Genomic DNA, 18,249 nt, shown 5'->3' with positions numbered 1-18,249 from the left:
TTGGGAGTAAAATGCATTTACTCGATGTGTTACTTGGTGATTAGTTTATGGCATCTGAAGCGCATGGTTTTGTATCATAATTAATGCAATGATGCATATTATTGTCTATTATTGTTTTTTGTTCTGAATATATTGTTTTCTACAGGATTAGTGCAGCTCATTTTCATTTAGGAAGCTGAAGTAAGCCGGGGGGAGGGGGAGGGATGAGGCAGAGAGGAGGGGGGAGGATTTACTGGGACTCAGACAGACAGCAGACCGGCTGTCCCGAGCTGCGCTGATCCTTCACTCCGCGGCATCGCCACCCGCCACCTGCCTCTCCGGGAATAACTCCCCCGAAGGAAGAGCGTCGGAACCAAAGCCAGGGGAGGCGACACGAGACACTGGCCGCCCCCCCCCCCCCCCCACACCTCCTCCGCCCCCAACCCGCTCTACCCCCCCCCTCCCCACACTTGTCCTGCGGGAGGACGCGCTGCCGGGCGACCGCGCGTTTGTTGACGCTGGCGGCAGAGGAGCGAGTGTGAGCCCCGCAGGAGACACTTGCATGGATGCGCCATGGCCACGTTCGTGTGCAGGGTTCAGTTCTTAGACGACACCGATCCGTTCAACAGCACCAACTTCCCGGAGCCGACCAGACCTCCGCTGTACACCTTCAGGGAGGACATCCCCCTCATCAACCAGTTAGCGGGGGTCCACCGGCTGCTCAAGACCCCGCACAAGGTACGGACCGTCGATCATGACGTCTTACGGTGATTTATTCCCACATGAGAACCGACGTTCTGAGTGTAAACAGCTGACTTTGCGTTGAGGACACGCATTCTCCTGAGCAAATAGATTTAAATCAGGAATATCCGAGTTTTTTCCCCCTTCACTGCTGTTTTCCCCTTTAAGCCTTCTGCAAATGCCCCTCCATGCCCACCATTCAGAAGTTATTTTGGGAGCCCCCGCTGACGGGCTGTCCAGCCTGAGGACTGAAACAGAGCTGCAAAAATGTTTTCTCCTTGAAGCGGCACACCAATATTATCCCGATGTCGGCGTACATTTTGCTCCACTGGAGTGCCATTGAGAAACCAGCTGACTCTCACCTTTGACCTCTCTGTTGGCGAGGTTACGAAAGAAGAATGGGTCAACAATGTCGGAAGATACCTCTGAATGTGTGTGTGTGTGTGTGTTTTTTTTTAAGCCAGTCGGAGTGACAGGTGGACTAAAGCGTAAAGGTGCAGCCAGATGTTACGCGTCCGTGAGCTCTTGATTCCCAGCGAAAGGCCCGAATCCCGCGTGATCGTGGTCTGGTGGCGAGTGTCAGATTACGGATGGTGTGTTTGATATAAAGTGTCCACGGGCCGTTCTCAGTCCATTTCAGTCCTGCAGAAATAAAAAAGAAAAAGCAACACATTCCTCACTGACAAGGCTGGGCCACAACACACACACACACACACACACACACACACACACACACACACACACACACACACACACACACACACACTCTGTGACCTTGTATTTATGCTTCATTTGTATGTAGAAGCTGTATAATTCAAGCCGAAAAGGGACAGAATTGAAAATAAATGGGAGGCACAGAGAGACAGAGAGAGTTCCACTGCTGGCACGAAATCCTGACGGCGAAACTGGCGTTTAACAGCAGAGCTGTTTTTCAGACCAAATGTTTTTTTTTTTTTGCTGCCCCGTCTTTAAAAGCCACAAAACAAATGAAAAATGGCCCACAGCACAGCAAAGCTTATGATTACAACCTATACGCAGACAGATGGCACAGCCTGCGTTCATGTTTGCAATTTCGTTCGCATCAGAAGGAAGGACTGTGCGCAACGGCGAAGGGATATTGAGCTTAGATTATAGGGATGAAACTGAGTAGTTCCAAATTTGCTCAACAGACAGCCCGGGATCCAAAGGCCCGGCGTCGAATGTTATCAGATCCTTGGAAAAAGTCAAATCCGGCAAGACTTGACCTGAGTCTTCCAGAGCAGCCGTTCTCTCTTTTCGTCTCAATGTTCCGTGCTCTTCCCTGAGAAAGGCCTACCGTGTTATTACGTCCCGGTGGCAGAGCCCTGTGTACGGCCGGCCCGGGCCGCGCATGTAAAGTATAGGTCACTTGTCCCAGAATTCCTGCGGCCGGGGGCCTGGATCTCTGCGACACTTTGTTCTCCTCACTGGGTGCCGTGGTTTTCCTGACCTCTTCCTCCGCCTCCTCTCCCAAACGCTCTGACCATCCACCGGTTTATAGACTCAAATACAAGCACACGGGGTCGGGGTATTTTATCCCAAATGTAAACCGGCAGAGGATATTATCCCCTTTAACATTTGCCTGTTAAAGATGTTGAATTTGGACTTAAATGAATCTCAATCAGTTCAACATGAACAGTTTTGCAGGGGGAGAACTCCCATTCCCCCCTCTGAACCAACAAAGCTCAAAACTACGCAGCCAAACTCTTATTTTATTACCAAAGTGTTCCCATTAAAGCGACACCGGGAGGTTCAATGGCTGTGTGGAACACACCCTCCGCCGCGCTCTTCAAAGACAAAAACGATCCTCCGTGGCTCCGAGTTTGACACAAAAGAAGTTCTTAAAAGCTCATCGTTTAAGTTGCGTAAGGTTATTGTTAAGGGCCGACCCGTGGCGATCGCCGGCAGGCTGGGTGTTGTTTTAACATGGAAGTAATTACTCCGCTCCCTCCCTGCTTTGGAGTACAAAGTATACGAGCCCCTGAGTGTTTTCCTGGCCCGTCCCGGTGCCTTCGGTGTGAGGAGCCTCCGGTTCCTGCTGGAGACCCCTCTCCGTCCAGCACGATGTATTTTATTATGTTGTTACTGTTCTATTACCCCAGCAAAGTGTTTTAGGAAGGAGGGTTGGCTGCATATAGCAGTATATGTAAGATTGAGTATTGTGTGTAGATAAAACCCAAAAATAAAAAAGCAGGGAACTGGAGGCCGAAGGGTGGAGGAGGGGGGGGGGGGGGGCACGTGTTGGACGCATAAACAAAGCCTCCGAAGTGGTACATTTAAAGGAAAAAACGCTGAATAATGCCAGCGGATTGGGCACAAGAAATGCTTTTGTCCTACATAAATGCAGGAAAAGTGGGACAGGGCATGATTACCCCCCCCCCCCCCCCCCCTCCTCCACCCACCCCCGCCCGCTCTAACCCCCATTCAAACACACAAACACAAATCACTAGACTAAAAAGAAGCTCTAAAATTGTTGTGTTTTTTTTCTCGTCTTCTTGATTAATAACCATTTTAGACGTGGCAGCGTTGGCTGGATAGCCGGGCCGTCCAACGCTGAAATATCTCATGAACCACCCAATGGTTTGGCAGACATTCAAGGACTATCGCTCGGGACACACATTCAATGTCCTCCTTGGGGTCATTGTAACATTCACAGGGAGACGCAATCCAAAAGCAATACAATGGGAAGGAGTTCAGTTCTGTAAACATAACGGTTCAGGCAAGGTCAGAACCACAACAATAGGGTCAGAAAAAGACGGATCAGACCACGCGAGGACGGTCCGGAGAGTTCATGACCAAGTGAGAGCCGACCGGTACAAACGCCGAGGGAAGGAGGAGACGGAGGCGTAAAAGACCAGGTGCTGAGATCTGAGAAAACTGCAGGACGCGAAACGACCGGAGAGTTATAGTGAAAAACGCAGAAGCAGATCAAAACAAGCTGGAAAGCAGCTTAAGGCACATGATTCCATCTGAAATCATGCTTCCGAAAATAGCGCGAGTCGCCCGTAGAGTTGTTGGGTCAAAGCTTTTTTTTCCTCCCGAGGCGAGCATATGTTTCGGATTATTTGCAATGGCCGTGAATTGTGTTGTACGCTGCACTGCAAAGACCAGCAGCGTATTCGGCCACCGAGAGCCGGAACATGTTCAAAAAATGGGCCAAGGGCTTTGCTTGTCACTGTCGCTTTTCACCCAGCTGTCCAATCACAGCGGAGGAGGGGCAGAACCAATACCACAAAAGCAGCCCACTCCTTGAACTTGAGCCGGAGCCCAACGGTCCCTAAAGGTGGACACAAAGTGAACACGGTCGCCTTGCACCCAATTACACAGGTATGGTTTTCTCACTTAAAGGGTAAATCAAGGAGACAGTATCTCAGACCAGAAAGCTGCAGACACACCCACTCTTGAGCTTGCCCATGCTGCCCCAGGGGGGCAGGGTAAATATAGCAGGGTTATATTTATGCCGTGGGTCCGTCCAGCAGTGCGTCTCTCTGTTTTCCAGTGGGAAGGAGGGACAGACGCAGGACAGACGCAGGTCTTGTGATCCCTGGTCCCTGCTGGTCGGGGCGTGTCGTGCCAGCGGGGCTTTTAGGCAGCAACACCGCAGGCAAAGGGGACCCAATGTGAGGGTGCTAAATGCGAACCCGACTCACGCCGCTGATCTCATTCACCTATTGGTAACACCGGCGGCTTAAACAACGAGCCGTAAAGCTCGTAGCTTATTCTAACAATACGGCCGCTACCTTTTATGAGCTGTAGGTGGGATGTCTGCTTGCACCTGCCATCAACTTGTGACCCGTGAACATCAATGCCAGCGGTGCACAGATATATTACTGTGCACCTGGTCTCCGACTCAGCAGGGTCTCCCATTACTCAACGGCGAGCTGGTTGCAGCGTGACTCAGGCCTCTTTGCAGCGCCACCTCAGATCAAACCTCACGTTGGGACGGTCTGTAACCAGGGCATAAATGTCCACATGCAACTGAAACATTGTAGCCAGTTTCAGTTCAGTGGAGTTGAGTTTTTTTCCCTCTCACAGCTGGTTTTGAAATGCATGAAGAAGGTTTAATTCTCAGTGTTTCCCTCTGGCTGTGGTTTGATGTTCTGAAGGCTTTATTGCTTTGTCTCCACTAGTTAATTCCCTTCACAGCTCGGTAACGCTGAACGCGCAGGCTCCCTCTCCTTAACTCTTAACTGTACACGTTCGAATGGCTTCATTTTATGGGCCCAGCTCGATTAAAAAAAAAGGGTGTGAAACGCATGCAGAGTCTTTGTGAGTTAGTATGAAAAAAAAAAGCTGCGGCGCCAGAGACCAATGTCATTCCTGTGGGTGGCACGAATACGTATCGCAGCACGGCCAGCGAATTCTCACATGCCACCCTGCGTATGTCCAAGTGCTGGAGCATATTTTCCATCCCCCTAATTAAGGTCTAAATGCTCAATTCTTAAGTTGGCCCCCCTAGCTTTGTTCACCGCAGCTGAATCGGGCCTTTTAGTTCAAGCCTACATCATTCCCGAAGTCTTGTTGTCTTGTTCAAAAGATTGTTTCCTTCTTTTCCCCCCGCAGCTCGACGACTGCACGCTGCAGCTCTCCCACAATGGCACCTATCTGGATCTGGAGTCCTCTCTGGCCGAGCAAAAGGACGAGCTGGAGGGCTTTCAGCAGGACGACTCAGGGTGAGAGGGATTCTCATTTAGACCCTTCCCAATATTTGCATGCCCCCCCCTCGGGTTCCACGCCGCCGAAACATCTCGAACACACGCGTATCTCTCCTGGGTTTCTCCACTTCTATGAAATGGGAAGAATGACAAGCTGTTGGATTTAGTTGAAGCACAAGTTCACGGAAAGTATGAAGCGCTCTGGAAAGAGAGACAGATGTGCCCTCCCTCCGCACAGCTGCAGCTCTCACTGTGTTTTTACAATAACTGATATTCAGATCTTTGTGACTCAATCTCTCACTTCGCAAACCTGTCGGAATCTCGACCCTGACACACCTCGTTTTGTCGCGGTCGTGTCCATGTGTACGTGGAGCGTGCGCGAGTGTGTGTCCGTCTCATGCACCTGGTAGGTCATGTGACAGATGGCGGACAGGTGTACAAAGGCCTTTGTGGTTGAGATCTTGGAGAACTGGTTTGATTGGACAAGCTGTACAAAAGGTCATAGTGTGCTGTGACAGTGGGAAGTGGGTCACGCGTCAGGTAAAGTTTGACCCTTTTCTGGGTTTAATCACCGAGGTCGAGAACGAATGCCTCTGTTTGGAAGAATACTGTTTACATAGTGCCAAAAAAGAATAAAATAATCAGACCTAATACGGTACAATGCTTAAAAAACTAATCATCTTTATTATGTTAACCTCCGACCACATCGTTTTTATTAAAAGCCGTGTAGGTTTTGATGGCTGTATGAAAAGCTATACATGGTGCCGGTGGATTTCAGGATGCAATTACTGTTTCTGGGAAAGCTCAGGCATGAAAATCCCTCACCTTCCGGCGAAATTTGCCGTTTTGAAACCAAAATAGGTGACCTACGTGAATCTCCTTGACCCCCACCAGTCAGGTTTCAAGGCAGGCCACTCTACAGAGACTGCTCTCCTTGCTGTCTCTGAGCAACTCCACACTGCTAGAGCCGCCTCTCTCTCCTCTGTCCTCATCCTTCTGGACCTCTCTGCTGCATTTGACACGGTCAACCACCAGATCCTTATTTCCTCCCTTCAGGAACTTGGTGTCACAGGCTCTGCTCTCTCCCTTCTCTCGTCCTACCTCGATGGCCGCACCTACCGGGTAACCTGGCGAGGATCTGTGTCAGAACCTTGTCCTCTTACTACTGGAGTTCCTCAGGGTTCCGTGCTGGGTCCCCTCCTGTTTTCGCTTTACACCAACTCTCTTGGCGCTGTCATTCGCTCGCATGGCTTCTCTTACCACAGCTATGCCGATGACACCCAACTAATTCTCTCCTTCCCTCACTCGGACACCCAGGTGGCGGCTCGGATCTCTGCCTGTCTAACTGACATCTCTCAGTGGATGTCCGCCCACCATCTGAAAATCAACCCCGACAAGACTGAACTACTTCTCTTTCCCGGAAAAGACTCGCTTACCCAGGACCTGACAGTCAACTTTGGAAACTCTGTGCTAACGCCCACTTCGACTGCTAAGAACCTCGGCGTCACACTCGACAACCAACTCTCCCTGACTCCCAACATCACTGCGACAACGCGATCCTGTAGATACACGCTCTACAACATCAGGAGAATACGTCCCCTTCTCACTCAGAAGGCAGCGCAGGTACTGATTCAGGCTCTTGTCATCTCCCGCCTGGACTACTGCAACTCCCTCCTGGCAGGTCTCCCTGCCACCGCCATTCGACCTCTGCAGCTCATTCAGAATGCAGCAGCTCGACTGGTCTTCAACCTTCCGAAATTCTCCCACACTACTCCACTCCTCCGCTCTCTTCACTGGCTACCGGTGGCCGCCCGCATCCAGTTCAAAACACTGGTGCTCACGTACCATGCTGTGAATGGATCGGGTCCAGCTTACATCCAGGACATGGTCAAACCCTACATCCCAACCCGCACTCTCCGCTCTGCATCTGCAAAACTACTCGTCCCTCCCTCACTGAGAGCAAAACACTCGACTAGGTCTCGACTCTTCGCTGTCCTTGCGCCGAAATGGTGGAACGCGCTCTCTGAAGACATCAGGACCGCAGAGAGCCTTCACATCTTCCGCCGCAAACTAAAGACACACCTCTTCAGACTCTACCTCGACTAAAGACTAACAAATTGTAGCACTTAAACTGTACTTGTGACGTCACTCATCTATAGCAAATTGTAAATTCGCTTATTTGAGGAAATTGCACTTTCTTGTTTCTTGTTCTCCTGAGTTTGTACCCTATGGTTGAATGCACTTATTGTACGTCGCTTTGGATAAAAGCGTCAGCTAAATGACATGTAATGTAATGTAATGTGTTGATTCGATGAGTAATTCATATTCAGTGAACTGCGAACAGGGTGAGTGATGGTTTTAATATTTTCTGGTATAGCTAAGTTAAGTTACCCAGGAGCTTTGTTGACATAGACTTAGCTAACGTTAGCTTGATGAGTTGAGTCATTTAACACAGCAGGAGAGAACGCGACGTTGGCCAGCTAGCTAACGCTCCGGTAGCTAACGCTACCGTTTTTGAGGAGGTAGATTTTGAGGTGAGGGGACTGACGAGGCAGAAGGTGAAGTGGTCCACCGTTCTATCAATAAGCAGACCTGCCAACCTGATACGCATTTTGGGTTTGTCACTCTAAACTACGCAAAAATTTGTCTAAAATTAATTTTAGACTAGTTGACCAGCACACATTAAATGCAATGCAATATAATGCATGACGAGTATTTACTGACTTGTCCCCTATTAGTTGTTGTCAATTCCCACCCCCCCCCCCCCCTCGTCGGTACGCAAAAAATGATCCCTGGGACAAAACCAGTTAAAAACCCCTGCCCCAGAGGGGCCTAGAGGGACCCGTTTTCATGCCTGTAAAGCTGCATTAACCTCACAATAATCAATGAATGCGTTGGTAGGATGTTTTTTACGCCGTTTGTCCTATGTGAAATAGACACAAAAAGTATGTAATCGGATGTAATACATAATGCTTAGTAATGTTGTAATTTGGTAATGTTTTGTAATGAAAGACTAGATAGTCGTGAAGGGACATCATCACAGAGCGCCGCTCACCGCAGCTGTGAAGGAGGGCGGCTCGCAGGAGGCCTCCACTGAAGGAGATTACCCTTCTGTAGATTAGCATGTAGAGCAGAGTTCATCCAAGCCACCACCATTGAAATAGTGATTTGAATAAACAAACTATTAAGTATAATGAAGTTTCCCAGAGTTTGTTTCATTTAAAACCTTCCTTTTATATCCTCACCAGTTGCATCTTGGGTCTAGTTTTCATTTCCACGGTTCTGACCAGCATGTAGACTCGTTCCCACCTGTCAATCATCATTATCTATCGGCATCTCTGCAAAGGATGTTAACATTTTTGCTCTATTTGCTAGCAAAGCTGATAACGCAGCTTAGCAGAAGGATTGGAGTTCAGCTGCTGTCTTGTTCGGGTGTGTTTTGCACGTTATCGCGGCGGTGCTTTTCCCGCGCTCGGATTGGATGCTGTCGGCATGCCGGCGATGGAAGTGAGTGATTAGATCCCGCGGATCGGAGTATAACAGCCATCATCCCTCCCTCCCATGTTTGTGCGCGCTCCTTTTGTTTTCCCACGGCAACTATGCTTTGTATGAATGTGTCCTGGCGATGGCATGTGGAGTCGTGTGCACGTGTGTTGTGTCTGCTCCCGCGGCCTCTGGGCTCAGATACGTATCAGCATAAGGGGGGCACGGATCCCATGCAGGCCGCTGTTTGTCTGTGCGAACACTGTCTCCATTATAAAAATAAATATTATAAACATTTGCTTCTTCCGTTGTCAGGTCCAGAGGGAAGAAGCACAGCGTCATCCTGCGAACCCAGCTGACCGTGCGAGTGCACGCCTGCATAGGTGAGTGCCGTGTTTACATGCGTGTTTGACCCGGGACGCACACGTGGCCCCAGTCGGACACATCGGCCGAGAGGCTGAGAACACGTTTCACCGCAGCTTTCACACAGTTTAACAGAGAGAAAAGTTAAGGGAAGCTTTCTATGGGTGCGCTTCATTTCGTCTCCACAGAAAGTTTTCATTTTCCACCGCTGTCATGTTTAGATTCCAGTTGGTCTCTGACATTTAATATTTTGTCTTTTGTGCGATTCAGATTCCGTTAAATTGTACATTTTATCATCATCAACTAGCACAGTTATCATTTAAGAATATCCATAATTTTTGCGTTTCAGCCGTGGTCATAATCTAGAAAATAATACTCTGTTTAGAACACATGGATTTACTACTTTAACGCAACAGCCCAGAAATATAACACGCGATGAAATCATTTTTCCTGCGCGCAGCTCACTCTCTGCATGTCGCCCTGCACTTTGTCTCTGCTCGCTCCTTCCCTCCATGACCCGTCTGCACGGTCAACATTCTTCATGCCAGTGATAGCAGCGCTAATTTTGGATCTTAGAATCTGGTGCCCGGATTGGCCGAGAACGTGATGAGGTGAACACAGTAGTGTTAAGCGGAGAAAATGGAATATACACAACATTGTCAATCTAACTTGTGACATAACTTTTAACTTTAACGCAGTATAAGCAAAGTATTTAAGAAGAAGTTTGCATTAAACCAGTGTAGGGGACACAAACCCTCCTCTAGTAAAATAATCTGTGTTGGTTAATATTTACTGTATTTATTTATCCGTAGCAAGTACAAATATTCACTTATTCACTACTGCGTACACACTTCACATCGCCACATTAGGAAATACGTCACTCTTCAAACCGGTCCGCCTGTTACTTCCATTATTCCCTTCCAAACAGTTGTAAAAAACATTAGAAACAAAATCTGCGAGTGGAGTTTTCATATGAACATAATTATGGGTTATGCGCTAACTGCTCCGCGTGTGTGTGTGTGTGTGTGTGTGTGTGGAGGGGCTAAGCAATGCGCTTCGCTGAAACACGAGCGCCGAGGACATTAATGATCGTGTGAAACTTCAGCTGCGGCGATTTTCTAGCGGCTGTGTGCTGCTGCAGAATGAATGCAGGGGGGGAGCAACGTGTACGCGATGCAGGAACACGTATCCTGGTTGTGAAGCTGAACTCAAAATTGACTCAATATTTAAAATGCCAAATACAGTTCTCTAGTCCTCTAGTGATCCACTGGCCGTTCCCAATGACCCCCCCTCTCCCCCCCCAAACATCTCCGCCGTCCACCCATCTGCCAGAGAGCGTTACTCTCTAATCCTCCAGGGTCTCGACCTTCCAATCGCCTGAGGAGTGATCATGAAACCGTCCATTGAAATGAAACATTTTGTCACAATCCAGAATATCGATGGCTGGCGGAATCAAACTATGTGACTTTCTGTTAGTCGGTCGGTGTAGGAGGATTGTGCCAATCTGACGTCAGATGTTTGGTTTATTTGGCTGAAACGCGTGAAAGGAGGAATTCCTCTCGGATCTTTCTCATCTTGCTGTCTTCATCAGCTTTCAGGTTTGAATGCTTTCAGGCGACGTGTTGAGGAGGTCTCACGGTTTGCGACCTCCTTCGGTTGTTCATCGCTCCTCTTTCGGGGCCACGAGGTTGAAAATATGAGTGTGACTTTAAGAAAGACGGCTCTCGTTGGCATTTCTTTGCATCTCTGCCAGCGGAAAGTTCGCATTGCATTTCGGGCTCGCCAATTTGGGATTAAGGATGTTCTGTGACGCATGTATGTGTGTGTGTGAGTGAGTGAGGCTGTGAAAATGTGTGCAAGTTAAGGATTTTTTTCTGGTGTATGTGAGAAGAAGAAGAACATGGTCAGCAAAGCAGGGCCTCAGTCTGCTGCTGTAAGCACAACGTGTCTTCCATCGTGCAGCTGCTCTCAGTACTCGCTGTATTTTCCCCACTGGCAGATTATCTTTAATTTAACAGGAATCAATCTTTTGATGGTAGGCGTGTCTGTGTGTGTCCTGATTATCCTCAGCTTCAGGCTAAACAAAGCTCAGCCTGAGCGCCTTCCTTTCTGCCCGTCTCGTTGAGCATCACTCTTGGATTTGTCCTTTAGTCTCCCCATCATGTGTCAGGTCTCACAAAGGATCAAAACTATTATTTTCATTTCATGGGATGTGAATTTGTTGAGTGATGTAATACCCACCTTAGGGGGAAAATGAGATGGGAATGGTTCGGGGAAGGGCAGAGGAGCGGAGAGAGACTTTTGGGTGCTTTTTTAACTAAACATGAGCGGTCTGCTTGCTAGGGGAACACTGCTCGGCCTGAATTGACTCTAGATCAGTGGTCCCCAACCACCGAGCCGCGGACCGCTACCGCTCCGTGGGCCGTTTGGTACCGGGCCGCACCACAGAAAGAATATATATATATTTTTTTTTCTGAAAAATGTTTTATTTTGAAAATTGACCGGCTTTTCTACTAATTATGTGCGAAATATTGTCTGACCAGAAAACGGTCCGTGAGGTAAAAAAGGTTGGGGACCACTGCTCTAGATGACTCCAAAAACTGTAGAAAATATAATTTTCTCTCCACCACCTCCTGTGGTAAATATCTCTGCGTTCGCCATGATAGATGCTAAGCTCGTTTGACTGCTGTCGGCCATGTGACATCCAATGCATTGTTAATATAAACATATTGATTATATCAGCTTCTTTTGTTGGTTTGCTTTTTGTGATTTTTATTTGCTATTTCCGTTGGGAATCTATAAAAAAAACAAAAGAAAACGGAACCTTCATCAAGAACAAATGTCTATTTCAGGACCACTAATAAAGCTGCACTGTCAAATGGTCATTTTCTCACTGCGTACACCTGCATATTAGCAGTATGTTTGCATAATCCTGAAGTTCAAGTTTCATGTTTGTGGCCTCATTTCTCAGCCTCCCTTGAAGTAAATGGATATGCAGCAATTAAATGCAGTTTAAGTGACCCGGCGTACAAAGGCTCTTCTCTCTGACCGGTAAACGAGTTGTACAACAGGTGAAACAAAAGGGCCGTAGTGCAGAACAAAAGAGCTCGCCTGGGTTATGCAATCTATTCAATCCTCTGGCAGTCCACCTCTGGAATTCAGTCCCCCCCCCAAAAAAATGTGATTATTAAACTGCTGGATTTCTGTGCCCCAATTATCCGTCTCTAATCACCCCTCACAGTACAGCAAAAGAGCCCCCCTCCCCTCCCCTGAAGTGACTTGCTTTCATTCTTTCTGGTCGGGCCGTTACATAACAAATTAGCAGCTTGTCAGAAAACTTGTCAAAGATCGGGTTGTCATCTTTCCCCCTGCGTAATTTAATTTTTTTTTTTTTATCCTGCTTTCAATGGATACGAAAGTAATAACAGGCCTCCGTACAAAATCAGAGGTTTATAGTAACTGTAGTTACACACTATGAAGAGATGTTGTGAGGATTTAGTGGAATCAGGCAAAATCTCTGTAAATAGGAGCTTACTGACATGGTGGTCTCTGGTGGGGTGGCAGTAGTCACTCTGCAGTGCTGATGAACCGATGGGGGGGGGGGGGAGATAAGGCCTGGTAATGGCACAGTGCGACAGGGAGATAATGCTGGGGGGGGGGCGCATCTGTGGTTGTGCAGTTGTAAAACACCAGACATATTACAGTATATGGCTCTGCCGAGACGCTATCAATCCAGACAACCACTTTTTAATCTGCCGTCATTTTCCTTTCATCCGCCATTAATCTAGTTTGCTCGGCATTGTCCTCCGTTTGTCTCCGTCCCTCCGCCCCGATCTCGCGACAGCTTTCATCCAAACAGCCACCACTTCTGTTGTTTAACCTCTGCGACCTCTTTCTTTTCCTGGCCCGCTCGCTCTGCATCTCTACATCTATATTTACTCTGCTTGCGCTTCACATGTACATGATTTGGGACTCTTTGCTCTCCTTAAACACCTGTTTGCGCCTTATGATCTTTCTTGTGTGCGGAAGTCAACAGGGATATTTTTTTTTTCCCGGTGCCATACGAATCGCTCGCATGGGTTTTGATTGGTCACGCGATCGCTTGTATCCGTGCGCAGCCATAATACACTTCTGCAAATGTGTGTTTATGTGTCTCTTCGTCACCTGAAGTCAGTAGTAATGGACGCGCCTTCGCAGAGAGAACGATGGAAAGAGGGGGAAAAAACACGCTCAAATATTTTCCCCTGGTCAGCAGCTGAGACCCCGAGGAGCGACTGACAGCTTTGCGGCCACATGACTCATACCTTATTTACTGCTCGGGGCTGATGAGGCATTTGGGGATAAAGGTGCAGAGCAGTGGAAGTGGTGGGACAACTTTACAGCGGTAGCTGCTGCCGCAAATCCCAGACAAGACACATCTATCCTGCAGCTGTTAATTCCCAGTGCAGTAGCACTGTTCAGATCGTCTCCAACGGCAAATAAACGGCCGTCTTGCTTTCTCACTCTTAGGCTGGAGAAGAGGACCCAGTTAAATGTCCTCTGTTACATTAAGCCACAAGCAGACAGAAGTGTGCACATTGCTCTGCTTACACCCAGCACGACGCTTGTTTTATGCAGTAAATCTCCGACGTGATTGTGTTTTTAGCTTTTAATGTTTCCGCTGTGCAATCCACTTGTATGTTGCAGCTGTCTGTTGTGATCAGTTCCTGCCCGTCTGCCTGCTGTGGATGTGGCAGCCTTTTTTTTTTGTTTTTTTTCTGGGCTCTATTTATGCCGAAAAACACCGCCGTGCGCTTACACAGCCCGCTGCTGTTTGGGGGTTTGTCTGGGAGAAATACGTTGATTGTTACGTCCCGGCTTGTTCGCGTATGCCTGCGAGTGTACCTGCACAAACCTCGTCTGTTTTAATCATTCGAAGCTGTTACATAATGCAATAAAACTGTACAAGCACCACAAGCTAAACACCCAGAACACATGCTGGAACCTCTGCGGGCTTTGCATCTCTGGGGTTTCAGAGATGATGGGTTTAGGGCATGTGTGCAGCGAGATGGGAAATGGTAAAACCTGCAGGGTGGAAGAGCAAAGCAGGGAGGAAGCAAGCGCACCTGCCAGACAGGTGTTATGTCACAGCTTTGTGTGTCAGCTGACTCACAGGTGAGGAGCTGCAGAAACGCGTTGCCATGGTGATACCATAGATACAATTATTTAAAAAAGTTAATTGAGTCTGCTTTGAGTCTGTTTTGGGGTTCCTGACTCAAAGCTTAAAAAAAGGGAATATTGCTCTGGCAGTTTAGAGAATGAGTTTATTTTGCTTGGAACCTTTTAGTACATAAAAAAAGAAATAAAATTGTATGCAAAAATGAGAAAACGCTTACTGCAGTAACATACGGTATATATGTTATCTCATCTGAGGAAAATCTAATGATTCACGTCATGTTGGTCTAAATAAATGTGAAAACCTTTCATGACTTTTTGAGACATTATAACTTACTAATGAGACATTATTAGTATTTTAGCATTATTTCCTTCAGACCTTAAACTCTATCCACTCTATCCATTGCTACTATCCTTTAACTGAGTCTTCACCCATGCAAACCCAGCCGGAGGAAGACAGTACCTACTTTATGTATTCTTGGAAATATCCTTAACTATGCCAGAACTCTTGTTTCAGCTTCTGTCACACACACACACACACACACACACACACACACACACACACACACACACACACACACACACACACACACACACACACACAAACAAGAGAGGAGAATTACACCAGGCAAGTGTGGAGTGAGTCAGAGCAAGATGTGATTGAGCTAATCCACTCAGCAAGCAGCTCACAATCCTCTCTGTTTACTCTGGCTGGCTGCTGTTAGTACTACTCGTGTTCCTCCGCCGTGTCTGACTTTCTCACTCACTCTTTTATGTCAGTCTTCCCCTCTCTTCTTGGTCAGCCTCCCCCTCTTCTATCTGCTCAATCCGGCCACTGTTAAATTTGAGTGACTCACCATCGAAAATGCTGCCAAATGGCAGTTTAGAAATGATCAGACACACATGCATAATCATCAGATCCACTGATAAGCTCCCTGCTTGTCTTTCGTTTTCTGACATTGAACATTCATTAAGTGAATCCAGTCAATTAACATTGACATTAGACTTTAACATGAGAAAAGAGTGAGACCAAAGGGTGAGGAGACAGCACTGTTTGCATGTTTCACACGTGCACACTCGTATGTGGGATAGAACACTACACTATTTCCCACAATCAGCCTTTGCGTCTCACTGCACGCTGCAAAAAATCAGGTCAGGTCTGTGACAATGCATTGTTACTCGATTACACAAGACAAAAGACAGAGCAACCCCTACGCACTTACATGCATCGGCTGGACGAAGTTCAATCTCTTCACTAATATAAGTTCTTAATCCAGCTGCACTTTCTCAAAGGAGTTGCTCCAATCAGTGTCTGTCTTTGAGTAGTAAATGTGCCAAATGTTGTCAACCTCACACAACACTCACACACACACACGTCGTTGCTTTTTTCTGAGGCTGTGACTTTGTATGTCAAAGTTTGGCCAAAGCTGAAATCCGTGCGATGCGAAGAAGCAAATTTGCTTTTGCCGGCTGAAGCAAATCTCCCTCCACGCCTCCTCTGGCAAAATGGAAGTGAGCGGCAGGCAAATCTTTGCGAATGTTAATTTCTCACATGTGACCGTGGCCTTTCAGCTGCAATGTAACCAATCAGATCGGCGCTGTGGGCGGGACGTTGAGCGAGGCTACGGCGCGCCCTGTAATTGGCCCATCGGCATTTTTGACTGTTTATTCACCGTACAGTAAATCTTAAAATGTCGGTATGAGAATATAATGAGTATATATAAAGAGTAGTCGCTTCCTGTGTGTAGTGTACAGAAGCCAAGCTGCCTGTCGGGCTCTGCACTGTAAGGAGAGCTGGGTTTACTTGTGTTTGTGTTATGGGTACATATTCCTGTGTGTGTGTTTGGACTAATTCAGAGGTGCAGGGGGCTTGTGAAGGGCACAGGGCACAGTCGGGTCACGGAGTATGTCGAGCGTGCCTGTGTTTTTATGTGCTCGCATGTGTTTATGTGGCAGTACGTTTCCTTCCTGAAGACATCTGCTCCTGAGATCCGTCGCAGCTGAGGTCCTTCATCAGGGTTCAAGGTCGCGGACCGGATATCTTTAACTGCGCGCGTGTGTGTGTGCGTGTGTGTCTACATATGAAAGTGTGTATCTAGGTGTGTTGTGTGTTCTGTATGTCACTATGAAATACAGCACCTAGTTGTTTTCACAGGGTTGGATTAATGGGATTTATAAAAGTTTTCATGTACTCCCAAGTGTTGCTGTAGGGTACGTGTGTGTGTGTGTGTGTGTGTGTGTGTGTGTGTGTGTGTGTGTATTCTACGCCCGTCGCCGTAAATCGTATGCATCCTACACTGAAACCTTGGAGGTCTTTCTCTCACACACACACACACACACACACACACACACACACACGGAGCTCGAGGGGCCTCTATCGTCATCTGTACCATGAGCGGCCTCCAGCGCTCGTACTGGAGGCCAAGACCAACAGACAGAAAATAGACAGTCACAAAATAACTGAGTCATCGTCAGCAGTCTGGCCTTTGCTGCCTGCCAACTTTTCCTTTTCACTTCACTTGACATGACGCTGAAGTCATGCGTTCATGTCTAAACAGTGTTCAATTGGGACAGATGAATGGAATATTTGTTCTTTCAACGACAGATTAATGGACATGCAACTCAACACATGTGCACACATAGGAAGGAAATACCACCCAAAATATATTTGCCCTGCTGGTACAAAAAAAAAAAAATCCTGACAGATGGAAAACTGTAAGAATCCTAATTGTTAACTTTATCTTAGCTTGGCTGAACATGGAGCTACAGGGCAGCACACACACACACACACACACACATGGATTGGAACCAGTACGGATGTTAGACACCCAGCACAACCCTAACCCTAACCCTAACCCTAACCCTATATATAACATGACCAGCACAGAGAGGTAAAGACTTCCTGGGATTAAATCCAGCTCTCCAGCGTGCCGTTACACCTCATGCTCCTCTCACTTCTTTACTTTAGATCCCACTGAAAGCGCAGACGGCCCGTGTGGAGGTTCTTTTTAGAGGAGTGCAATGAAATCCTTCAGAAACACGAGTCAGCAGTTATAACTGGGCTTAAATGCAAGACCACCAGCTGAGCAGCCCCCCCCCCCCCGCTCACTCCGGCCTGACCCCCTCCGTAGACGCTTGTACTGTGCTTTATCTGTAAATATCCTGTGACCCAGTAAAGACGTGTTACTGTCCCTGCAAAAAAAAGCTTCTATGGCAACAAAAAGATGCCATGAGAGTGGCGAAGGTGAACCCACTCAGTGGCGTTATGACACTATCGTCACAAACAGAGACCTGCGATGCTGAAGATGACTTTGAGAAGCTCACATGTTGGAATTCAAACATGACGTTTAACATTCTCTCCGTTTGTCCTGTTTCTTGTCGGCCTGCAGAATCTCTCCTCCACGCCACAGTTTCTGTCACAAAGTTGACTTTCAGAAACATCTGCGGAGTTCTTCCGCCATTGTTTAATCTGGGGATTAAGCATAGCAGCAGTAGCCTGATTGTGCCCTTTGCTAAAGCCAACTAAGCAGAATTAGACTTCATTCCAGTGGGGACTCTGCAATTTTGCATTTCTTGCGTTGCAAAAAAAAGGAAACGAACAAAGTACCCGGCGGTTTTGACTATAATTACTGTGGATTAGGACCAGTGTAGCCTGAACTGGCCCTGGTTGTTTTCCTGTTTGGAGATGTGTAGATGGTGCAGTGCATGTTGAGGGATTAGCTGAAGGGTCACAGCGCTAATCTCATTATGGCAGGAAAGGAAGGAGGCGTCTGACCTGAGCGACTCAGCAGACTGCCTCGTCTCTGGGGGAATCCCCCGTTTCACTGACATTTCATTCGCGCTCTATGAAGCTGTG

At 47.6% G+C, this 18,249-nt stretch overlaps 1 protein-coding gene across 7 annotated transcripts in view; it reads left to right on the top strand.

Moving 5' to 3' along the window:
• Positions 1-241: 241 nt before the first annotated feature.
• The window catches only part of fhod3a (formin homology 2 domain containing 3a), a 42,944-nt gene continuing 24,936 nt past the window's right edge, over positions 242-18,249 (top strand). For all 7 annotated transcript variants that reach the window (XM_078080847.1, XM_078080846.1, XM_078080845.1 and 4 more), the window contains exons 1-3: positions 242-717; positions 5,302-5,411; positions 9,192-9,259. In XM_078080847.1, the coding sequence (XP_077936973.1) occupies positions 553-717; positions 5,302-5,411; positions 9,192-9,259 (343 nt within the window). In that variant the 5' untranslated portion in view covers positions 242-552. The remainder of the gene's footprint in view (positions 718-5,301; positions 5,412-9,191; positions 9,260-18,249) is intronic.

This window comes from Gasterosteus aculeatus, chromosome 10, assembly GCF_964276395.1.
Source record: "Gasterosteus aculeatus chromosome 10, fGasAcu3.hap1.1, whole genome shotgun sequence".
NCBI classification, from domain to species: domain Eukaryota; kingdom Metazoa; phylum Chordata; class Actinopteri; order Perciformes; family Gasterosteidae; genus Gasterosteus; species Gasterosteus aculeatus.
Note: the sequence above shows the minus strand (reverse complement) of the source record. Positions and strands in the feature narration are given on the sequence as shown.